We start from the raw sequence: 25,995 nt of genomic DNA, 5'->3' as shown, positions 1-25,995 counted from the left end.
AATTATTTTCATTGTCTAGGGGATTTATGTTGTTTACACTTTTAAAAAGGGGTAGGTTATCAACACTTCTACCAAATACAGCAAATATTTATTTTCAATTTCAACACTTCTTATTAAAAAAATGTAATTGCTTATTTATAAAATCACTTTGAACACTTCGATATTTTTCAACGCTCAAAACTTGTCAACTATTTACGATCAGCAAAACTAAACAGCCTCTAATCAATTTGCAAACTACAAAGCAAAACTATATCATTATCCTTCATCTGAGTCAATGCTTCTGACTTTAGATTCCTCCTTTGCTTTTCTTTCTTTTTAAGTTCTTTTGCTCGTCGAAGTTGGTTTATAAACTTTAACTCAATTTTTTTTTTTGAAGTCTAATTAGTTCTTTTGGATGAGGCAATTCTAATTGCTCTTACCTTTTAAAATACTTATTTCTAATCGTAAGGCTTATGCTCAACACCTCAAGGCGCAATCCTATATCAGGTACGCCTGGTCTTACACCCCTGCCTTTTTAGCCAAAGTTATAGGCCAATACTAGAACACAAGCCATTAGAAACTCCCATAATTTAATTGATTCATCAGTTATTATTACCTAAAGCCCCTTCACACGAGCTGAAATGACTTATCTTATGGAAACTGGGAAACCTTCAAAATTCTCATACCTGCATAAGACTATCTTTACGGTTCTGGCAAAAAAAAACAGGAGAGAAAAGAGGGGGAATACATATATTACCCAAAAAAAAAAAAAGGTAGCCAGAAAGTGCAATAATAAAACAGTACTCCCTTAAGATTCGTCAAGAATTGTTCAAGCTTTGAAATCCTGACTTTAGCTTCCCTTCAGGATGTCCACATACCGCTCTACTTGACTTTGATTAATTTCAAATGTGAATGTAAGTTCCCTTACCTGCAATTTCCTTGGTCGGGTTAAATCATTGTACATATCCTGATGGACATTACAGAAAAAACCAAGAAACGTTCCTGCTAAATATAATCCCATAACCTCGAAAGACCCTTGCATGAAAAGATAAAACATTTTTCAGCATGGATAATGTCATTCTGTCAAAAAAACTTCTAGTTGTGTTTCAGCTTGATCAGTTAATAAGCTCAAGTCAACATTAAATACCAGAAGCAACCATTGTACTTGGACAGGAAAAAAAAATCCACAATCATAAAATGCCACGGGCTTTTTTCCCTTGCTCCCCCCCCCCCCCCCCCCCCAACCAAGGGCTAGTAATGGGCTTTACCGTTTCCCTATGTGGAGAATCGAAGTCTCGAACATGGTTGGAGGTGGATCCAATAGGCTATACCTCTTTAGTCTTGCCAAACAACAGGGTTTTATGCAAACATTGGCTGAATTATCACAGGCCTTGCCAAGCAATATGAGTGGGATACTGCTAATGGTCCACATGTTCCGGTATAGTACACAATAGCTTTACTTCTTTACATTTCTCTCCTTGTCAAATTAAAAAAAAAAAGAATTAAAGAGAGGAAACTCCTCTGCTATTCTCACACAATATAACCTTGTTATAAAGAAGATTCTGCATTCCAGTATATGCATTATTTTAAGTTTACAAATAATCTGCACGCCAAATATAAATATGGATACCAGAATTTGGAATTTCACAAATTCATTTTGTATAAACCAGATATTACATATACAAGACACAATCTTATGAACTATCTGCATGTGTGTGTTCAAGCTGGAGTGGTTCATCTGAAAAGGTAAGGTCTTTACTCACTAATGATTGCAACACTAATTGAATGTTGGATAGAATTATGAAAGTTAACTTGCAGTCATTTGCATATGACAGACAGAGACAGGTGATTTAGGAGATTGTTCAAAACCAAACCCACAACGTTAGCCTCCAACAGCGCCAACAAATTCAACATAAAACATTCATTGATTACCTAGGCTTGATATATTTTACTTGATAAAAAAGAGTAATTACTAGGTTTGATATACTTGATCAAAACAGAATGTTTACTTAGGCTTGAGTTTAGGTAACTCAGTCATGACCTTTTAGTCCCAAACTGGAAAAGAATCTCATAAAATGATAAAAATTGCAATTAACTAGGTCATGTGTTAAGCTAAGTTAAAGAACAACCTAATAAGATAGGTAACTCATCGATGATGGAAAGAATGCACAATTTGCTTGGAAAATTGATGCAAGAGGTAGATGACTCAGAGCTCGCTTCAGTTGTCATCAAGATCTCATGGCTCCGGAGGGGGAAAGGAGGAAAACACTTTTAGAAGTACCAAAGAAAAATTTATAAACCTAAACCAGGATAGTTGACTAGTTTCGTTAATCTCGTGTCAAATAACAAGCATACCTCAATGAAGGAACCAGAAGTGAGGATTAGACACTGTTTCGGAAGTACTTCTTTCCCATTCACATGAATTGGATATTTTCCAACATTCCACAAATGGAATAATCCATGCATGTCCATCTTTATAGTTGCCTATCAAGCAATTCACACAAATGTGTCAGTCCATCGACTCATAACTGTACATCACATTTGCAGGCATACACGGATGCAAATTGTTTCAAGGATTTAAAAAACAGGGAAAATTGCATTTTGGTCCTACACTTACTGTTAAAAATTTTGATTTTAGTCCTTGTAATATTTGACAAAGCATATTTAACATTTAATTAACTAAAATGTGTATTCCGGTCGGTCATTCTACATAGGAATATGTGACATATGCACTATCATTAGAACTATATTACCTTCAAATATAGAGTAACAACGAAATTTAGCATAAAATATTGATAATTATATGAATTTAATACTTAATAGTTCATTAAAATTTCTGAAGATTCATATTTAGAGGAATCAGAAGTGCATTAATCAATTGATTGAATATTAAATGCACGTCATCTAAAGTTACAAGGAAAAATTAGAACTTATTGATATTTGAGGGACTTAAAAGCAGTGCTTTCAAAGGGCCGTAAAGCACACTTAATCCCTAAATCAAGGCTCAAAGCATGTTGAGCGCTTTCCCTCGCTTATCATAAGCTTCAGTGTCTTCATCAAGGCTCTAAAAAGTACTTTTTCTTTGCCAATGTGCGTAATCCTGAAGCACCGACATTAAACAATTGATATTTCACTTTATCATAATTTGTTTACAATTTCTTTGTCTTATATTTACTATTCATGTTTATAATTATTAGTCTTGGACTATCTATGAGGGGGGCCCTTGGAGTAACCGGTAAGGTTGCTGCCATGTGACCAGGAGGTCACGGGTTCAAGCCTTAGAAACAGCCTCTGGCAGAAATGCAAGGTAAGGCTGCATACAATACACTCTTGTGGTGGGGTCCTTCCCCGGACCCTGCGCATAGTGAGTGCTTTAGTGAACCAGGATGCCTTTTTTTTAGTCTTGGACTATCTATGTTCTTCCAATTTCGTCCTTCTTTATTAAATCCCACACTTTATTTGCACTTTGCACTTAAAGCGCAAAGTGCTTTAACAATGCTGTAGCTTTTCGTCTTTTACAACAATGCTTAAAAGCGCAATTTCCTTTAACATATGATTACTAATTTAAGTAAGCAATTCATGCCTCCAACTTTACAGGGGCAAATGGAAAAAAGACAAGTAACCAGAAGAAAACATGAGTGCAGCTGGAAGTATGCATGTCAAAATTATCTGGTTTAAAGCTTAAAGGTTTAGCATTTACGCAAAATTTCAACATGAGATGCTGATAGACTACTTTATTTTTCATCAAGTGCATTTCATGTTGAATAAAATTGTAAATACAATTTTTTTAGAAAAAACAAAGTATTGTTTCCTTGTATTAACTATTTGACTTTTCTAATTATAATATAAAATATTTTTTCCTTGTATTTTGACATGATGAAGGAATTAACTCTCATTTTCATTTAATTTTCAAGTTTTTTAAACACATTAGAAAAAATATAACTTTTTAATTAATTAATAAACTTCATTACTTCCGACGTAAGAAAAAGATAGACTTCTAGGTTGTAAACTAACACTTCCTAGCATGAATTTGTTGCTCTAAAACATGAACAGTGGTGGTTGGGAATCTTGAGTTCAATAAAGATGGGAACTTTAGTATAAAAACGGCTTAAAAGGGGGTAATTGATGTAGAAACTCAATAAATTGAGATGATGTGAATATTGTATGGTTGAATGACCCTTGAGTAATGTTATAGACCATGAATAAAGGTAGAATCAGTGGATTTGAATTCCCCAAGCATTTATTTGAAGAGTAAATGATTAATTACTTTTATAATTATTTGTTTTAGACTTTGAATGTTCTGAGGCGTGGAGGAAGGGAAAAGCTAATGTGAACCAGCTTGCTTGATTCGAGTTCTTCAATTGAGGTAGGTTATAGTTTATAAGTAGTAGACTTTGGTTCGCGATTCGTATACATGGGAGAAAGCATGGTTATGCCTTGGACATGGTGTTTCGGAAGGATAATAATTGATAGTAATGTAATAAAGAAGGTATGTGCTTCAATGAATATATGTAATTAACTTGATGTGATCTCAACTCAAATATACTGATGCGAGTTGTGGTGGAGAATTTATGTGCTAATGAACTAAGGAACCCGGTCTATAATATAATGAGTTGAAAAGAATTATGGAAGTAATGAACTCATTGTTGTGTATTTGACGGTGTTTGTACTTGGGATGATTTATTCTTTTACGCTGGCCATTGAGTGTGCAATAGAGCCATAACGTAGATGTCTCGAGGGGAAAACATAGTTAAGAATATAAAAGTGTGATCCATTATGGAAGACCAACAAGCTCGGATTGACATTGTACATTAATTGTTGCCAGACAGTCTGAGAAAGTGGTTAAGGATGTAGCTTTCATAAATGTGATAAATGTATTAATGATGGATGTTATGTAAAGTTAAGACTTACTTTTGTCTCTTGAATGCTTCTGAGTTGAATAGCATGTTGATTAGTCTTCGGACATAAATTGCGATTTGTTGGTTGTTGGATTGACAAGGCTTGTATGCCTAATTTGTAAATTGTTGATTCTTGTGAATTATGTGAACTTGATTGTGAATGATGATCCTTGGTTGTAGGATCGATTGATGAACTCAAATTATATATTTTTTTCATACATATTCAGACCACTCTTATGTTGCATGTTAACCTTTGATTGATTGCTCATTAAGTATTGGGAAATTCATATTCTTATTGTGCTGATGAAAAATGGTTTTGGCGAGTGGTATTGTGAAACTCATATTCTTATTGTGCCAATGGGAAATAGTTTCACGAATGTTACGAATTGATATAATTATGATAGATTGGGTACCACATTGAATCGTACATAGACCCTGGTGCATCCCCTGCAAGTAAGCCTGGCAACGGACTGAAACCGGTACCGCCGAAATGATTTTACCGAAAGCAATACTACTGGAACCGGTCTACCCAAAAAAAAAGTCGTTCTGCCCCGGTCCGTTGGTTACCAGTGTGGAACCGGGTCGGACCGGACCAGCAACCGGAGTTTACCTGTTTTTTTTAATTTAAATTAAAGTTTCACGAAAATAGCTCCTATACGAGTATCTGTTAAAGATATATTAATATAACATTTTTTTATTAACTTATATAATAAGTTATAATTTTAAAAACAATTTTTTTTTTAATTTAAATAGTTATAATTTAACATTAACTTAAAAACAGTTAACTAATTTATAAACATTAACTTAAAAATAGTTATAATTTTAAATTATAATATACAATATATAATATATAAGTTTAAAAACAGTTATAATTTTAACTCATAATATTAACTTTTTATAACATAAACTTATAAAAATAATAAAAACTTTTCCTAACTTTATAAAGTTAAAGGATTAAACTTTTTTTTCTATAACTTTAAAAATATTTCTATCGAGAGATGTTCTATTTTTTGAGAATAATTTCCTTTTCAAAATATTTTCTCTCATTACATTAAATCATAGGAAACAGTTGAAAAGAAACCAATCAAATCACTTGCGAAGTTCAAAAGTTAAACAAGGATCTTCCTTCAGCTATTGCATGTGCACCTTGCCCGCAAAGTTCACTCATATCAATCTCTCAAGGTTCAGGTATGATCCTCAACTCTCCTCCGAATTCTTTATCTGATGAAGCTGTGATTTCCGTTCCAAATTCTACGCCGCCTCTCATCCCTTCTGCACCTTTTTTGAACAACCAAACCACCCATCTTCAAACAAACAATCCACCCCTTTTAACTTATAAACGACGGAATCCACCTCTAGCTCCTAAGTCGTTGCCTTCATCCAGTAAACCTATAAATTTTCCTCCTTCAGTACCTTCCCCTATTGCAGCCCCTTCTACTCCTAATTTGTCGGCTATCACCCCCAAACACACAAACCAGCCACATCACTTCAACCACACCTTCCACCACAATGCCTAGTCATTCAATGGTTACTCGTTCCAAAAATAACATTCTTAAGACCAAACATCAAACCAGCCTTCTTGCTCATGTTCCAAGTCCAAAAACGCCCTCTTCCTACAAGAAAGCTCAATGTGAACCCCACTGGAATGTTGATATGCAAGCTGAATTTGATGCCCTTGTGAGAAACCAAACGTGAACTTTGGTTCCCAACGATCCTTCGCAAAATGTAGTAGACTGTAAGTGGCTATTTCGCATTAAGCATCATCCTGATGGTAATGGTTCTATCGAAAAGTATAAAGCTCAATTAGTGGCCAAAGGCTTCACTCAGCGGCCTGGACTTGACTACTATTCCACCTTCAGTCCAGTAGTCAAGCCTACAACTGTTCGCCTAGTTCTCGTCATCGTTGTTCAATATAATTAACGTCTGCATCAACTTGATGTAAATAATGCATTCTTGCAAGGTCATTTAGAGGAACAAGTTTATATGAGACAACCTCCTGGCTTTGAGCATCCAACTTTGTCCAATCACGTCTGCAAACTTCACAAAGCTATATATGGTCTCAAACAAGCACCTAGAGCTTGGTACACCGAGCTCAAGAACTTTCTGGTAACATAAGGTTTTTTCAAATCACAATCTGACTCGTCCTTGTTTATCTTACATCATTCAGGATTCACTGTTTATATCCTTGTATATGTGGATGACATTATTGTTACTGGAAATCACGAACAAGGTACAAATTATCAATGCCTTTGCTCAACGTTTCTCTATCAAGGACCTTGGCCACTTGAACTATTTTTTGGGTGTTGAGGTTCTGTCGTTTCAAGGTGGCCTACTGTTGTCTCAACAAAAGTATATTGAAGACCTTCTCCAGGAAGCCAATATGCAAGAGAGCAAAGGCGTTCCCACTCCTATGTCCGTCTCTACTGTTCTTAGTGTAAATCAAGTTGATCCTATTGTTGATGGCTCTTTCTTTCGGAAAATTGTTGGCAAGCTGCAATATTTGTCCTTCACCAGACCTGACATCGCATGTACAGTAAATAAACTCTCCCAGTTTATGCATTGTCCTCAAGCTAATCATTGGAAAGTTGTTAAGCGATTGCTTCGATATCTCAAACAGACCTCCTCTTTTGGTCTTCAAATAACCCGTGAGACTAATAATCGACTTATGGTGTACTCTGACTCTGATTGGGCTGGTGACCCTATAGACAGAACTTCCACAACTGGCTATGTTATATATCTTGGAAGTACGCCAATCTCGTGGTCCTCCAAGAAGCAGCGATCTGTCTCTCGGTCATCCACCGAAGCTGAATACCGAGCTGTAGCTGCTGCTCTGGCAGAAACCAACTGGATCACCAACCTACTGCGTGAGCTTCGTTTTTCCCTTGCTTGCATTCCGCGCATACTTTGTGATAATATTGGAACTACATACATCTGCGAGAATCCTGTCTTTCATAGTAAGATGAAGCATATTGGCATCGATTTCCACTTTGTACGTGACCAGGAGCAACGCAAAGAGGTTGAAGTCGAGCACTTACACGTTGCTGATCAGGTTGTTGATGTCCTAACCAAGCCACTTCCACATGCTTCTTTCAGTCGTATGTTTGACAAGTTGTATTAGCGCCTATATATACTCAATTAGCCTATGAATAAAGATTAATCTTCTCATTCTCTATTTAGCAGTAGTCGCTTTACAATTGACCCGAATCTAAAGTTTGCAAAGGAAGGAAAATTGATTGATAGGGGTGAATATCAGAGACTGGTAGGCAAGTTGATTTACTTGTCACATACTAGACCAGATATTTCCTTTGTTGTGAGCCTAGTTAGTCAGTTCATGCATTCTCCACGAGAAGAACACCAAGAAGCTGTGTATCGAATCCTAAGGTATCTAAAGAGTTCTCCTGAGAAAGGGTTGTTCCTCAAAAAGAATGAGCAAAGAAGTGTTCAGGCTTATACCGATGCGGACTGGGCTGGTTTATCTATTGATAGAAGATCTACATCTGGATACTGTACATTTGTTTGGGGAAATTTAGCGACATGGAGAAGTAAGAAGCAAAACAAGGAGGCTCGGAGTAGTGCTGAGGCTGAGTATCGATCCATGGCACATGGAATTTGTGAAATGTTGTGGCTCAAGAGACTTTTGGAAGAACTAAGAAACCTATGAGTTTGCCAATGAAGTTGTATGGTGACAATATGGCTGCCATAAGCATTGCTCATAATCCAGTTCAACATGATAGAACAAAACATGTTGAATTGGACAGGCACTTCATTAAAGAGAAAAGATTGAAAATGGAAGTGTGTGCATCCCTTTTGTTCCAACAACTGAACAAGTTGCAGATATTTTCACAAAAGGTCTTTTTAGAACTACTTTTGAGTCCTTTCTGAGCAAGTTAGGCATGTTCGATATTTACATGCCAACTTGAGGGTTTGTCAAATGAGTTGGCAGATTAAGGCATAATCTGCTCCACTGAAGATGAGCTGGCAAATTTGATTATAATCTACTCCACAATAAATTGACAATAGAATTGCAATCTGCTGCTGTAAATATGGACATCATATATTGTTATTCTAGGAAAATAGATTAGAGAAAATCCCTTGATTCATGTATCTCCTAGAAATTAGGGATGGATTAGATTATTTGATCTTCTTGTTCACCTATAAATATTGTACAACTCTAATGAATAAAGGCATACTTTTGTAGCATCCAAACCTTCAAATTATAAGAGAATAATATTATTGAATTGTTGTAACTACATTAGTACATTGAGACCCTATTTATAGACACTACATTCCAATCCTTTTCCTAATAGGACACAACATTACAATCCTTTTCCTAATAAGACACCACATTACAATCCTTTTCCAAGAAGGATTCTATATGCTATTCCTATTCCTAGTCATATCCTAACATTTACAAATATAAGTTCGTTGAAGAAAAGGTTTAATAACAGAAGACAGTAAGCAAACCAGAAAATATGGAGCAAATGTTTTATGAAACACAAGAATTAATCACATAATCACAATCATGGTCAATTGTTCGATCAACTATTTCTTTATCTGCTAGAAAAACAAATGAAGCTAACTCCGAAATATGCAATCAAAAGAATAACTGAAAGGGACCATTTATCAATACCACTGGAGTCCAAGCAGAACATACCTGTCGCCTTGAAATTTTATTATCACGACCTTCTCTGCCTAAGTCAATGTCAACTTTAACATCTTCAGATGCTCTTCCCAGTAGCACCTGAACCCATAAATCCATGTTTGAATTTCTGCAGAAGCCTATGAATCTTAAAGGAGCGCAACAAAAACAGAAATTGGAACTTTAATTGGAAGCTAGACGGTAACAACTGATTTAAAACTTTTGGCAACATCATACATACTCAAAATCTTTTGAGTGTCAAATTCAGTACTACCAGCTTTCCCCTTCACCTTTTGACCTAGCAGTAAAAATTGCAACATTAGGGTAAATCATACTTTGAGTATGGACATCTTGCAACAGCAAATATCGCTCAATATTTCCTCTCATTGGTTCGTTTCCATGTAGCCGAAAGACAAGATGTCACAACCCTTTTTGACTCAGCTCCAAGAGAAAAAGAGCTAGGACTGATTATCACACAGAGAGAAGAAGTCTACTTGGCAAAATGAACATAACTGCATTTAGGAAGATCATTCAGAAGCCACGCACAATGTAGCTCTCTGAAGCTTTTTATGATTAGGATAATTCCCCACCATACATTCACCATCTCAGTCAGGCATTTCCCCCAAATTCTTCTTTCTTCCATGTTTTCCTTTGTAATTTGGGTAGATGAGGGGCCGGGAAGGGATTTGGGAAGAAAAGAATCACTAGCAGCTAATCCTAAAAAGGCCTTTAAATGCAAATATCTTTAAAAAAGGTGCTTAAGAAAACCATCAAAATAAAGTGAATAGTATAAATATATCTAGTAATCTAGATAAATTTAGCTATTTATTATTTAAAAATAAATAGAAAAAATAACAGCAATTATGAATACAACAACAACAACATAACTAGTGTATTCCCACCAAGTGGGTTCTGGGGAGGGTAGAGCGTGCGCAGACCATACTACTACCTCAGATGAAGTAGAGAGGTTGTTTCCGATAGACCCCCGGCTCAGGACAGATAACAAACATACCAAAAAGCATAAAAGCAAACAACACACAAGGGGTGGCACACTGCAAAATCATAAAGAAAACAAGACACCCACAAAGTAACACTATAAACTTGCTATACAAAATCATAGACATCACCAAAACACTATGAACAAAAGGCTACAAGACACTACATGCACCAATACAAACAGAGCACTCTTTCCTACTATTACGAACGTACTCCTACCTACTAGCCCTCTACCCTAATCCACGTCCTCCACACCTTCCTATCAAGGGTCATGTCTTCCTAAGTTGCCCGGACTCTCCAAGAATGTTGCCGCACCCATGTCGGATCCTCCTAAAATGTACTACTTTTTAAGGATCCAACCCGCACCCCACGATATTTTGGAAGAGTCCAAGCAACTTAGATGTCTTCTGTAAGTTGTAACTGGCCCATGTCCTGTCTAATCACCTCCCTCCAATATTTCTTCAGCCTACATCTACCCCGCCTAGAACTATCCATAGCCGCCTCTCACACCTCCGAGCTGGAGCATCCGCATCCCTTCTCATCACATGCCCGAACCAACGCAACCTAACTTCTCGCATCTTGTCCTCTACTGAAGCCACTCACACCTTCTCTCAATAATCTCATTTCTAACCTTATCTCTCCCGATAAGTCCACACATCCACCGAAACATTCTCATCTCCGCCACCTTCAAATTTTGGATGTGGGAATTCTTACTTGGCCAACACTCCGCTCCATACAACATAGTTGGTCGGACTGCCACTTTGTAGAACTTACCTTTAAGCTTCGAAGGCACCTTTTATCACATAAGATTCCCGAGGCGAGCTGCCATTTCAACCACTTTGCACCAATACGATGCGAGACATCCTCATCAATCTCACTATTCCCCCGAATCATAGACCCAAGATACTTGAAACTCTGCCTCTTCTGAATGGCCTGAGACTCCAACTCCACAACCACATCATCCTCATGCGGCAAATCACTAAACTTATATTTCAAGTACTCCGTTTTGGTCCTGCTCAACCTAAAACCTGTAGACTCAAGGGTCTGTCTCCAAACCTCCAACTTATCATTAACTCCACCCCAAGTCTCATCAATCAGTACAACATCATCCGCAATTAGCATACACCAAGGCACCTCCCCATGAATACGCTGCGTCAAAACATCCATCACCAAGGCAAATAAAAATAGGCAAGAGTCTATCCCTGGTGCAAACTTGTCAAAACGAGAAAGTGCTCTGAATCTCCTCCTATCGTCCTCACACGAGTCTTCGCACCATCGTACATATCCTGGATCGACCTAGTGTATGCCACAGGCACCCCTCTAGCTGCAAGCTACTCCATAAAATCTCCCTGGGAACTTTGTCATACGTCTTCTCGAGATCAATGAACACCATGTGCAATCCCTTCTTCCTCTCTCTAAACTGCTCCACTAATCTCCTCACGAGGTCAATGGCTTAAGTAGTCGAACCACTTGTGTGCATAGCAAGAGCATATCAATCAAGTTTGGAGACTCTCAAAATTATGATTTAACTACAAAAAATGCAGTTTAATGGACTTACTTAATTCAACGACTAGATTTTTTCTTTTCCGAAAGAGTAAAGTGGCCAACTTTCTTATATTCTATTTTGATTCCTATTCCTAAACACTATAACATCCATAGCATCTCCCTACTCCTAAATAACTTGATTACTTTTATGGGTTCTCTAGAATTATAGCCCGAAACTCTTCTTTCTACGACTTTCCAGAATCAACATCGTCTATATATTTCTTCAAATTTGAGAACTTGTAGTGGAATTTGGATTGGTCCTCCTTTTTTCCTTGAACTTAAGCTTGAAGCTTTGATTTGAATACACATCAATGTGACAGATACATTTATAACCTAGTGTCATCCTTTTCATGATAAAGCTCACGAGTCTCATAAATTGACCTAATTTAAGTAAAAAGTAGTGCTTCATTTTTGGTTGAGGCGTGCACCTAGACTGGCGAAGTGCCTAGCCAGCTTTAAGCCTCAATTCAAAACTTGAGCGATACTTTGATAACACTACTAGGATTCACAAACGAGAATAATCCAGACAAGTTATCTATTGTAGTGTGCAGCCTAAAAGAGATATTTGAATTTTTTCCATAGTCAATATCCTGTTATGTTCAAGTGTTATCCAAACCAATAAACGGATCCCTATACCATTGTATTCCAATATGGATTAGGAATAAGTATCAATCTAACCTAGTTTACATCTCTCTCCGAGACATGTACATCTATACATTTATATATAAACACGGCAAAGCACATCACCAGCCTCTTAAACTTGACACCAACTTTCATTTTGACACCTCAACTAGCCATTCTTCATTTTAAACATCTAAACTAGTGATCTGTTATGTCATTTTGGCATTTTTTGAACAATCAGCTAAAATATATCATGTGTGTGAGTTACACTTGTAGATGGCATGTAAAATATCGAATTAAATGATGACATTTGTCATTTGTGGCCAAAATAATTTTTAAATTTCGATTAAAATTAAAAAGTTGTCAATGCATCGCTGACACTTGGCTTTTTTTTTCCTAACTAATTATAAAAAAAGGTTTAAACACTTTTAATGATATTGCAGCCCCACCAGCCCCAACTGTCTTTCCCAACGCCCCCTTCCCCCCAAAAAAAATCATCTTCTCCGACACCTACCCCCTCACGCACCCTCCCCAATCATCTTATCCAATACCCTTCCCCCCGCACCCCCAACCACAATTATTTTCTCCAAACTTTTCTATGTTAAGAACCCATTTTTCAATCAAATAAATAGTAAGTAATCCAACACCTAGCCAAACCAAAAACGGAGACAACATTTTCAGTGTCAATGGCACATTCCAAAAACAAAACTAAAAAAATTAGCAAATCCATTAAGTGGGTACATAAGGTCAAGCTTATTTGGAGCTCTCAATCGCGTATTCATATTTTTTTAACTGTGTTTGATTAGTTATCACCTAATACAATTCAGAAAATGAAAGAAATTTTCACAATCCAATTTAACAATGGAGCAAAATTGGAAGAACTTTTTTTGAAAAGATAACACTAGATGTATGGACAGCAGCTTGAGATTTCATAATTTTGGAGGAAATTTTCAGAATCGAATTGCATTTAACATTGTTCATTCTTTCATGTTAATTCGCCTCAACACTTTTCACCAATGATGGAGCTTAAATTTGAGGGAAATAGTGGGTTGAAAATGAAAAAAAAAAAAAGAAAAAAGTAAAAATTGGCTAAATAAGCCTGGTAATGAGTGTATTACACCCAGCATGCCATGTCAATAAAAAGTGTCAAAATGACACATCGGGACACTAGTTTAGGTGTTTAAAATGAACAATGGCTAGTTGAGGTGCCAAAATGAAAGTTTATGTCATGTTTAGGGGATTGACGATGTGTTTCTCTATAAACACACACAAAATATAGTATGATTTCCTTCATGGGAAGTTATGATTTCCTTCGTGGGAAGTCCACATCGTTTCAGGAGCTTTAGTACTTAATTAAGGCCCCAGCCTTTCTCCTGGTTCTTCTCCGACCCACCAGCAGATTTTCTCTTATCCCTTATCCTCTATGACTTAAGCTTGTCTTGTCTTTCTTTGTTTGAAAAATGGGACTTTGTTTAGATGGTTTGGTACGCTCATCTTTCGATAGAGAAATACGGGGAAGGTGGAAAGCTAATCTAGCTAGTTAAGGCTTGGCGTTTGCCTTGACCTAATACCCTAACCTGGTTTTGTTGCTCTAGAGGAGTCTACTGACCTTGAATCTCGATCGCACTTCGAAATATATATCCACTCATGATACTAACTCTCACTCATGATACTAACTCTCATTATACCTTTTTAAGTTATCATCGTCAAATAAAAACACGGGATATCACTAAGATATATAGAATGATTTCCTTCGTGGGAAGTCCATGTCGTTTCAACAACTTTAGTACTTAATTAAGGCTCGGGACTTTCTCTTATCCCTTATCCTGTATGACTTGAGCATGTCTTATCTTTCTTTGTTTGAAAAATGGAACTTTGTTTAGATGGTTTGGTACGCTCATTTTTCGATCGAGAAATACGGGGAAGGAGGCAAGCTAATCAGCTAGTGACGGCTTGGGGTTTGCCTTGACCTAGTACACCAACCTGGTTTTGTTGCTCTAGAGGAGTCTACTAACCTTGTATCTCAATCGCACTTCGAAAATGTATACATCCACTCATGATACTAACTCTCATTATACCTTTTTAAGTTATCATCATCAAATAAAACACGGAATATCATTAAGATATGTATCTACATTATTACATTGAGCCCTATTTATAGTTATATTCGAGCTAAGTTCAAAAATGACCCTAAAATGAGTTGGTCTTGATATTTTGTCTCCCATAAAAAAGTCTTACAAAAATGGACTTCATGGTGGTATTGATTTTTTTGGCCCCGCTTAATAAATTTTGTCATAAGGCAAACGTTCCATTCATACATTCCAAGACAATGAACTTGCTCAATTCACCAGAAATTTTGCCTTATAGGCAAAAGTTAGATTAGATATATTGCTCATAAGACAGATGTTCTAACTCTTGCCCATAAGGCAGACGCTCATGATATTTCCAAACAATGAACCTGCACAATTGATTTGAGGGTCTGCCTTATACAGGCAAAAGTTAGAACTTAGATATGTTGTCAATAAAGCTGAGGTTCTAACTCTTGCCCATAAAGCAGACGTTCAGGACATTTTAAGATAGTGAACCTGCTCAATTGACCACAAGTTCTACCTTATAGGCAAACATTAGAACTTATTTAGGAGGTACAAAAATTTGAGACCACAAATTTTGGAGGACAAAAAATTCAAGGCCAGAAATTTGGGGGACCACTAAAGCCAAATCTGTTGAGATGCACCAAAAGGTTCTTCTGGGTGACAATGTCGAGTTCAATGCAAAAACGTTATTGATAAGATCTTAAGAGAGGTTATGTTGCTTCAAACTCCAAAGATGGACAAAAATTCAAGACCAGGCATTTTGAGGGATACTAGGCGTAATTTCCTAGTTATATTCTACATAGTACATAATAATCCTTTTCAATGTGGAACATTAAATACATGCATATGCTAACAGTTTTCAAAGATGTGATGCATTGGTCGAGAACTGTGAAATCACAGTGAGTAAAGGTTTCATAAAGGGACAAGATGAGGTAGACCCAAAATCACACGGAAAGAAGTTGTCCCCAAAGACCTACTATCTCTTGGAATCCATGTCGTCCTACCGGAGGATGGGGAAGAATAGAAGCAATAGATATATAAAGGTGATATCAATCGTGCACAGAAACACTCTCCGGGGCGAATAAGCAGAAATTGAGGTGATTGTGGTTAATGCATGTCACATCAAGGCATGCCCTCCAAGCTAACGAGTGTGACACATGAATGCTTGAACCTCATCGACGAGGGGGATGCCCAAAAGGTTGCATTAAATTTGTACTATCCCTGTCATATTTTTTCATAAATCCAAAATATTTTCTCCCAAATTGAAACTTAACTTTATCCATTTGCTTTGTTGCATCGAGAAGAAGTTAAAGCTAAAGAAAAGATATCTTTAACAAAGGACAAAAATGTTGCGACTTCAATTGAGAATGTCAGTTTTGATGGTTCGTTTCTGAATCGGAAGAGGAAGATCATTATGATTGTGATCTCAAATTGTTGAGATGAAAGAAAGAGAGAACTAAGAATATAATGCTTATGCTCAGTTATGGGAAATGGGTGGAACGTCACAGAGTACATGGTGAAGTAGGCAAAACAGAATTAGTTTGCTATGTTCAATGGCTACAATGCTATGTGGGAACTTGGAATAATAAAATGAAATAGCGAAAAAGCATTTTCTTGGAATATCAAACTTACAATAGTAAAAAGTATAATTAATGTTGTTTGCAGTAACTCAGTGAGTAATGTTTGTGGATTGTTTATTGTGACAATTTTTATGTTTTTCAACTATCTTTTTTATATTTAATATATTATCAATTTCTAAAAATATAAAATATACAAATTCATAGGACTTGTGTCCCACGTCTCGACTCCCCTGTAATACATAAAATGTCTCACCTCTCTCTCCCGCCTATCAAAACACATCTCACATTAGATGATCAGACAAGTAGGATCAATAGTCAAGCACTTACTGATAGTCTAATAAGGTATTCCATAACTGAGTTAGAATAAGTTAAAGCCTATCATACCTCAGGTTTTCTAATAAAATGCCTTGAACAGCTGCCAATTAAAACAGCAAAAGCTCCACACGCAGCAATCTTCCTCTGCTTACATGCATGATCAGCCTGCTCTAGCCTGATGATCGTTCTAATAAAATCTTCATGCTGATACTCCTTGACTGAAAATAAAATGAAGAGGCCGACCAAAGAAAAGAAAAGGGATGACATACAGTAAGGGAGCATGCACCAACAGAAGTTTGAAAAGTATTCCTACAGAAACTACCAAAAAGAGCCAAAAAAAAAAAAAAACTGCCAAAGAAAATTGGAGCAAGTGAAAGAGTTGAAATGTAACTACAAACATAATATACTAAGGCCTCCTTTGTTTGCACTTAATGGAGGTCTGAATCTGAATGGTTCAGACTTTAGACCATTAAGTGCATTTGTTTTTTATTAAGGTTTTAACTCTTAATAGGTCTGAATAGGTCTTAATCATTTAAATCTAGAACCAAGTCTTATTAGATCTGAAGGGATATTCTGGTGTTGGATAATATTCACCACTCTATTCATAATCAGCAGTCACCACCACTAACCATCTCTGCCACCGTAACCATTGTCAACCACCACCCACCACTACCAACCACCTCCACCATCACAACCACCATCGACACAAATACCGCTACCAATCACGATTGTCAACCACTACCACACCGACTACCTCTTTTATTCTAATTATATTCATCGCCACCACTGCCATCTACAGCAACACAATCAGCAATCACTACTGGCCAATCTCTCCTACCAACCAACTCATCTATCACAACTAGCACCACCATTAACTACCACTAATACATCATAACCTCTATAAATTCTTTGGCCGCCACCACCATCGTCATTAGTAACGCCACCTCTACCACTACTTCAACCAGTACCATTACTACAATTTATCTCTACTAACAACCATCTCCACCATCACAACAAATAACATCTTTAACTAGCACCAACACATCGTCAATCATCATGCATTCATGTTTCAGCCAACACAATCAACACCTTAAACTACTAACATCAAGCAACGTCACATCACAACAACCACCACCATCATAATAGTCACTACAATGCCAACCATCACAATTATCATCACCAATATTATTAATCAGTACCATCAATCATTGTCACCGCAACCACCATTATAAGCCATCTCCACTATCACTACCAAACATAAATATTTTTTCTCAATCAAATACTAATAATTTTGTTGTATTAAATTACATACTTTTTTAATATATAATTAATTTTTTATTTGAATTGTATTTTTTATTCTATTATGTATACAAATAAATATTTTTTACACATTCAGATGTTGAAAAACAAACAGTCTTAATCATTCAGTTTTCAGATCTAGAGACAACATTTTAATCATTCAGATGTGCATTCAGATTCAGACGTCTGAATCTTAAAAAAAACAAATGGAGCCTAAGTGGTACAGTAGAAACAAATAATTAAAGTCTAGATCAGCTGTTCATCGAAATTCATTGAAGTAAAAAAGTAAATCATCCCCGACCTCACTTGTGGGGTTTTACTGGGTTGTTGTTGTAAATAAAGTAAATCATCCAATAAATATAATGAAACTGGGACCCACCTCTCTTACTGGAATACATATCCTGGCCATTAGGGCTCAAATCCATACTAAGGATCTGTAGGATGATGAAAGGAACCAGTTAAGGTCAACAAATACCTATGATGCTGTACAAGTTCATATACAAGAAAATAAGATCTCACCACAGCTTCAACATCAGAAAAGTAGGGTATGTCCTCATCGCTCTCATAAAGAAACTCTTCCGAATCTGGTGAAGTATTGTTTGCACTTGCTTCAAGGATTGTTGTTTTCATGTGGGCAGCTTCAGCAAGTATAGGTTCATTCTTCTGAAGGATGGTGGTAGTGTCATGTTCCTTTGCGCGAATTGCACTTTTCTCCAAGCACTTGTTGGCATCAGCAGCATAAATCCGACTGAGATTTTTACCCTGTCCATCCTTTGTGATATTTTCTTTAAAATCTCCTTTACAGAAATTCACTGCACTTAAGGTTCCTGAAATGACTGGCCTTGGACAATCAGAAGTCTGCAGATTCCTCCGTACCACATGTTGGTTATTGTCATTGGGCAACTCATGCTTAACTTTGTGATCATGATTGAACATTTCTGCCTGTGATGGTGGTTCATTCATCTGATAAGAATTACTGTATTCTGAATGACAATTTTGTTCCTTTTTCTTCAAGACAGCATGTCCATCATTGGCTTTTTGATTATTTGACAAATCTTTGGCAGACGAGGATGATGGATGATAAGTCTCGTCATATTTCCAATGGGTCATTGACGGAAATGATGTTGACGGCATTAGAACAGGAAGAAAAACATCATCGTTCCTAGGAACTTCTGGGTCCTCAGTACTTAGTGTGCAACAAATAACTCCACCACGCATTTCAGGAAAAGCCGGATTGACAGTTAATGCGGAGGATAGCATTTGGAAGTCTGAACAGGAAACTAGAGGCTTATCACTATAATGGTACACACAATTATCACCGAATTTTTTGGGACAAGCACCATCAAGAACAGTAAGCCCTTCGTCTGAAGCATTTGAAGCCTCCGATATACCTTTGTCGGGCATGTCACCCACATCATCAGGACAATCCAAGAGAAGTGAGCTCAAACCATCAAAATAATACTTATTAATCGCTTCATTTCCATTAGGATCAATGAATAGCAACTCTTCCTCATCTGTAAAGTTGAACAAGGATTCTGACAACTCAACTAAGTAGTCGTCAGTACTAGGTACTGAATTTCTCGGTTCATCACATGCATTTCTCGATTCATCACATGACATATGGTCTCTCAAGTTGGAGTTTGAATTTACAACGTCATATTCTGATGCATCCATTGTATTCGAATTGCCATTAATAGGAATTACAAATGCATTCTGTATATTCTGCTCCTCCTCGAAATCAGGCAGAGGTGGAACAGATATATCTCCAACTGTACTCCAATCTGGCATTTCAGGTGGAGTAGATGAATAACCAAGATCGTGAAATGTTAAGCCACAATCCGGAACTGGTGAGTTCAAGACCTGGCTTTCAAATCCAGAAGAGTTCCTCACATCGTCACATTGATCTCTCATAGGCAAATTAGGTTCTGAATCCTCAGCTTCAAATAATCCACAAACTGGCAATTCACCCAATTCCCAAACAGTGCTTTGTTTGTCAGCAAGGGCAACACTTTCTTCAACGGCAACATGAAAGTTCTCAGCAACATTAAAGCTGCTAAGTGGAAAATCTCCCTTGTGATTGAGGAGTCCAATCGGAAAACCAGGAGAAGCAGTTACACAATTATTAGCACAAATGGAATCATCACACCCATGTTCAGAGATGCAATTTCGTATTACGTCAAAATTTGATTGTTGATTACCAAATGTATCTTTTATCGAATCCAGAAATACACAATTCACTGACTGAGACTCGCCATTGTCACCAGCTCCACCAAGAAAGTTCATATCCATCGAATCAAATGGATCATTACGGATCCTCTTACGCATAGCATAGTAACATGAACGGATGCTCTCAGTTTTTCTCTTTAACAGAACAGAGTTTTTACTTTCCTTTGCATTCTCAAACCTATTACATTTCAGTGTTGATGCAGACCGATCAAACTCAATCATGAGTGTTGATGCTTCAGCAGAAACAACTGTATCGTAAAGGAGAGCATGCCATCGATCTTGCAATTCTTGAACGGTAAATCTTTGGGAAAATTGAACTGCACCTTTTGCAAGTGATTCCAAAGAAGCACCGGCCTGGAGAAGGATAGGAAAATGATATTATTATGCAAGGGGGAATTAAAAATAAAACAGCACAGATAGCGATCTCATTTTTTATCATTATAGTCCTAGGATGGAAATAAACCCACCACCTTAAACTTATTCTGCGTTCCAAGGAAAAACATCATCAACACAGAAAAAATAAGAAAAGAAAAATTGATGGCACATTTATAAATAAGAAATTGGGTAGTTTTAATTAAGCCTATATCTCATTGATTCTCAGTTGCACTTCCTCCAATTACCAAAGGTAATCTTAGAAAGGGATTCTTTCAGCTGACATGTCAGGAAACTCGAAGTGTGTTTTGTTGCATTAAGCAATTATAAATCAACTAAAAAGGAAGCAAGCTCCCTTTATCTTTCTAATCACTTCTAGTATGGGCTATAATGCAATTTAAATCGGAGCATCTTCTTTTTCTCGTAGTTTATACAAATTGAGAAGCAATCAGAGAGGTTTCACCAGATGATTCATTCCAATGGAGATTGGAAATACTTTCTTCCTTGTTCACTAACTAGTATGTGTCTATTTTCACTAACTAGTATGCGTCTATTTTCCAACTAACAAAAGAATGACCGAGTCAATTAATTCATTCATCTAATATATGTACCTCAACAGATAGTTCCCTGGAAACTCCAGAACAACTTTTCTAAGAATAAGCTCCAGAAAGAAATAAACGCTAAAACTAGTACTCCTACAAGCCTCGGATGGATGGACAATAGAATCATTGAGTTTACTGGACCCTTATCATTCCCGAAAACAAAATATCGATAGCATAAAGAAAAAAGCAGCAGCATGAAAATAAGTTAATGCTATTACACTTCAATTACAAACTAATGGTTTTGTACCTCAATGGCGTTTTTAAGTAAGAGATCATCTTCAGGAATCCAATGAAAAACTGGAGCAAGAGCTCCCATGGCTGCTGTAACTTCGCAAAAACTCGCTTTCCTCTTTCTCAGGCGCGCCGCTTTCTATATAAATACCAGACAAAGAATACGTACAAGCACACGCCCAATACTATTTTATTTGTCCTAATTTATATGACAGATAACTAAAATTTTAATATAATTTTTAAATATTTTAAATTGTTAATTATTACTATTATTATTATGATTCATAAGAAATTTTTATGCAGAGTTAATATATAAAAATGACTCTAAATATGATATCAAATTATAACTTTAACCTTAAACTTTGATAGTGCACAAATAGGACCTCTTTAACTATTCAAAACCTGAACAAATATGACCTCCAATTTTGCAACCCCATATGTGAGTCTCACCCGCGCATACATGGAAAGGTAATTCAATCACACTGTGTCACGTCGTTAAAAGGGCTAACTTGGAGAAAGGTCATATTTGTGTAGTTTTAAATAGTTAAAGGTCATAGTTGTGCATTGTCAAAGTTTTGTTTTTAGTGTTAAAAAGACGTCTTTTTTTTGTTTATTATTATTATTATTATTGTTATTATTATTATTATTATTATTATAAGATTTTTTTATTTATTTCTATAGTAGCAGCACCTAATTTTTTTTAATTTAAAAAAATTATTATTATTTTATTTATTTTTATAGCAGCAGCACCTAGCTTTTTTTTAATTAAAAAAAAAACAGCCACTAGTAGGGATCGAACCCACACAGTAGGCTGAAGGAAGCGCACCAAATAACACCACTAGGCTATCTAAGTGCCTTGTTTCATGTGGTTCAACATTAATATACATACATAAATATACATTTTCTATCTCATATATATACAACATAATTTTTTTATCGAGGGGGTTCGGGTGAACCCCATGGCAACCACGTAGGTCTGCCTCTCGTTAATTTAATAACATTTTAATTACGTTAATTTAATATACTACTACTACTATCTTTAATAACATTAATTTAATAACATTTTATTAAAACTATAATTTTTTATTATTAGTATAGTTTCATCTTTAATTTAATATTTAAATAAATAATATTTAGATATATTATATAATTTAAATTCGTCCTCTGCTTTATAATATATATACATACCCGCTCGATTTTTTCATATGAGACTGACCCGCCTAATTAATAAATCTTTAATATTGCTCTTTTTTCGCAATGACAAAAGAAATTAGATGTCATTTTCATCTTTAAGCCAAAAATAATGAAAAATAATAGTGAAGAGTCATTTAAAGGTCAATTTGTGCAGTTTTGAATAGTTAAAGGTCATATTTGTGCACTGTCAAAGTTTAAGGTCATATTTATATATTATGCCTTTAGATTTTAAGCTGGACATGCCTAATTTTGCATGTTGAACACGTGTTTTACCACGTAGGATTGGAGATCATATTTGTGCAGTTTTGAACAGTTAAAGGTCATATTTGTGCACTGTCAAAGTTTAAGGTCAAAATTATGATTTGGTGTCAAGTTTAGGGTCATTTTTATGTATAAACTCTTTTATGTAATCTTCATATAATACATGTTATTTCTTTTTTCTCAATTTATATCACCCAAATATCAATTCAAATGACACAAATAAATTTTTCTATAAATTTTTAAATATTTTAAATTATTAATTATTGTGATTCATAATAAATTTTTTATGTAATCTTCACATAATACATGTTATTCCTTCTTTCTCAATTTATATCACCCAAATAAAATTTTGAGAGTTGTCGATTCAAATGACACAAATAAATTTTTCTATAAATTACTTAAATATTTTAAGTTGTCAATTTAAGTATAATTAACAATATTTTAAGAAGACTTTCCGAAAAATTCTAACAAATAAATTAAAACATACTTCTAATCAGTTGTCATAGAAATGAACAAGTTTTCATATTATTAAATTACTACTTAATAAATTTTTTATGTAATCTTCACATAATACATGTTATTCCTTCTTTCTCAATTTATATCACCCAAATAAAATTTTTGAGAGTTGTCGATTCAAATGACACATAAAGTTTTCTATAAATTTCTTAAATATTTTAAGTTACTAATTATTGTGATTCATAATAAATTTTTATCTTTACATAATACATGTTATTCCTTCTTTCTGGATTTATATCACCCAAATAAAATTTCGAGAGTTATCAATTCAAATGACACAAATAAATTTTTCTATAAATTTCTTAAATATCTTAAGTTGTCAATTTAAGTATAATTTGAAATATTTTAACAAGACTTTAAGGAAAATTCTAACATATAAATTAAAACCCACTACCAATCATCTCTCATAAAAATGAACAAGTTTTCATATTATTAAATTTAAAAAAAAAAATAAGAGGAGGTCCACATATATTTTTAAGGAAAATGAGAACAAATAATGCATAGGGAAATCATAGAAAACATTCTAATATATAGAAGAGGCTTGGAAACAGGTGATGGTCGTCATGTCTGCTTCCAATCTTTTCCCAATTCTACTACATGATGCTCCACCGCCTCATTCATCTCTCACTGCATCTACTCCCATCCCTTACTTACTTCACCGCCTCATCCATCTCTCAGTCTGTTATTGTCATCTCCTTTATCAAATCTTTACTTTTGTAGCTATTTTGGTGTTTTTGTTTTGCTAATTTCACTTCTCTGCGCTGCAGTTATTGCTATCGCTTTTGTTGAAAATTGTGTTCCTCAAGCTTTTGTTCAGGTTAATAATAAATTTGACTTTGATTTGATTTCGGTTAAATACATTAAATCATTTTCATTTTGCTTTGATTTGAATTTAGTTACAATCTTGTAAGGTATTTTAGAATCATTTTGTGTTTCAGTTTGATCTAATTCATTTTAGGAATTTGAAAGTCACTTCGACTTGAATTTATTTGTGTTTCATTTGATCTAAATCCTTTTAGGAATTTGAAAATCAATGCGAATTGAATTTAGTTATATTTTTTTCAATAGGAATTTTGATATTATTTTGAGCTTTACTTTGATCTAATTATGGTTATATATATATATATATATATATATATATATTTGGAGTTTTACTTTGAGTTGAAGTTGATTATAGCTTTTTTTGTTTTTAGTTCGTTGAAATTGTAAATCGTTTTGTTGTTTTCATTTTGATTTGAATCTGGTTGTGTTTTTTTGTTCATTTTTTGAAATTTATAGATCGTGATTGATATTTTTGATCTTAGATTAACTTAATTTTAGGCTTTTCCTGCAGAATTGTTAGTGAGATTCATAGATGACAGAGCTTTTGTATAGTATTTGTTCCTTGCATTAAGAATAGAGATTGTATTTCGGTTATCGCAGCACTATTTTGGTTATTGTTTGCTTATTAGTTGCATGCCTACTTTTCATAGTACTTATTTTGATTTGTTATACTTAAGCTGAGGGTAATCTCGAAACAGCCTTTCTAACTGCAAGAGGTAAGGGTAAGGGTGAGGTCTGCTTGCACTTTACCCTTCCTGGACCTCACGTGTGAAATTTCACTAGGTGTGTTGTTGTTGTTGCATTAAAAACAGAGATGTGTGTTCTTTTTTTCGAGAAATGTACAAAAAATTATGATAATAGGTTAAGATTTACTCTTTGGATGGAAGTTCATTAAAAGAGAAGTTTTATTATGGGGAAAGTTAGTGTTAGTATTCTCTGCCTTCTGCCGGAAATTAGTGTGATAGTATGACATGCAATTTCCAAGGAAGTTCATCCACCTCTCAGTCTACAAGGGAAAGGTTGAGATCGGTAGAACGCAAAAGAAATCTTGATTTGGTATGTAGCACTTTTGTTTTGTGGTGTATTTTGGAGACTTGAGAGATTTTCAAAATGGTAATGTAGCCAATGGAGAAGAGGAGGACCAGATGGGTATTGGGTCCTCTTTGTTTGTTTCAAAAATCAAAGATGTGTCTCTTTGTGTGAGGTTCTATTATATTTGTTTTTTTTAGCATTTGCAGTTTTATGATGATAGGTATACCCTGCGTTGTCTCGTGAGTAGGTTTGAGGAGAGTAAAATGTAATCGATATTTAAAGTTTCTTCCTGTAGCTGGGTTATATGCTATTTTTCTATGGTTTATTATATGCTAAGAGTTTCCTAACAAATTGAAAAGTGAAACCTTTCTTCCAAGTATATTAGTTTCGGTGAATTCGGTGCCTTTAAGCATTTTCTTTGTTTTTCTTTCTTACGTTAAGTGGCATGACTCAACAAAGGTAAAATGATGAAAAGAGTCGTACATGTGAGAGATTCTTGGTGAGAAGTTGATAACTGCATGAAAATATTTCGTAGAAGTCTTTTTCGTGCATAGCTCTATGAGTTAACATTCCTACTTCTCTGTATGCTTTCTTACTAGGCAAACGTCAACCATGGAGAGCTTTTGGTTACATGGCCCACCTGGAACATGGAAGTCATACCTAGCAAAAGCTATTGCGACAGAAGCAGATTCAACTTTTCCCAGGTAAGACAAAACTGGTGTTTAAGATTCAGGTTCTTCTACGTTTTATTAAATGAAAAAGTTTATATGTATT

The 25,995-nt window shown here is 35.4% G+C and overlaps 1 protein-coding gene across 8 annotated transcripts; it reads right to left on the bottom strand.

Moving 5' to 3' along the window:
* Nucleotides 1–630: 630 nt before the first annotated feature.
* LOC107877920 lies at nt 631–21,577 on the bottom strand. 8 transcript variants are annotated; one of them, XM_016724726.2, is made up of 7 exons: nt 21,413–21,577; nt 18,485–20,545; nt 18,345–18,399; nt 16,736–16,884; nt 9,532–9,618; nt 2,335–2,463; nt 631–907 (listed from the first exon to the last, which is right to left on the bottom strand). In XM_016724726.2, the coding sequence occupies exons 1-7, from the start codon at nt 21,479–21,481 to the stop codon at nt 830–832; spliced, it is 2,628 nt and encodes an 875-aa protein (XP_016580212.2). In that variant the 5' UTR covers nt 21,482–21,577; the 3' UTR covers nt 631–829. The 8 variants fall into 8 exon arrangements, 5 of the variants coding, with proteins under 5 accessions (XP_016580212.2, XP_016580214.2, XP_047271215.1 ...); XM_047415259.1 differs by lacking the exon at nt 631–907 and adding an exon at nt 2,082–2,221 and having other exon boundaries at nt 21,413–21,567; XR_007057655.1 differs by lacking the exon at nt 631–907 and adding an exon at nt 9,758–9,814 and having other exon boundaries at nt 2,445–2,463; nt 21,413–21,567.
* Between the last annotated feature and the right edge of the window lie 4,418 nt (nt 21,578–25,995).

The sequence above is a fragment of the Capsicum annuum genome, chromosome 7, assembly GCF_002878395.1.
Source record: "Capsicum annuum cultivar UCD-10X-F1 chromosome 7, UCD10Xv1.1, whole genome shotgun sequence".
NCBI classification, from domain to species: Eukaryota; Viridiplantae; Streptophyta; class Magnoliopsida; order Solanales; family Solanaceae; genus Capsicum; species Capsicum annuum.
The sequence above is the reverse complement of the archived record's forward strand: the minus strand, read 5'-3'. Positions and strand labels throughout refer to the sequence as shown.

Excerpts from the sequence above, each read along its gene's own strand:
- LOC107877920 (XM_016724726.2), bottom strand. The coding sequence starts at position 21,481 with ATGGGAGCTCTTGCTCCAGTTTTTCATTGGATTCCTGAAGATGATCTC. Across the intron at positions 18,400-18,484 it reads TTTCTGATGTTGAAGCTGTG|ATCCTTAGTATGGATTTGAG; the intron begins GTGAGATCTTAT and ends ATCATCCTACAG. Across the intron at positions 908-2,334 it reads CTTCTGGTTCCTTCATTGAG|GTAAGGGAACTTACATTCAC; the intron begins GTATGCTTGTTA and ends AGGAAATTGCAG.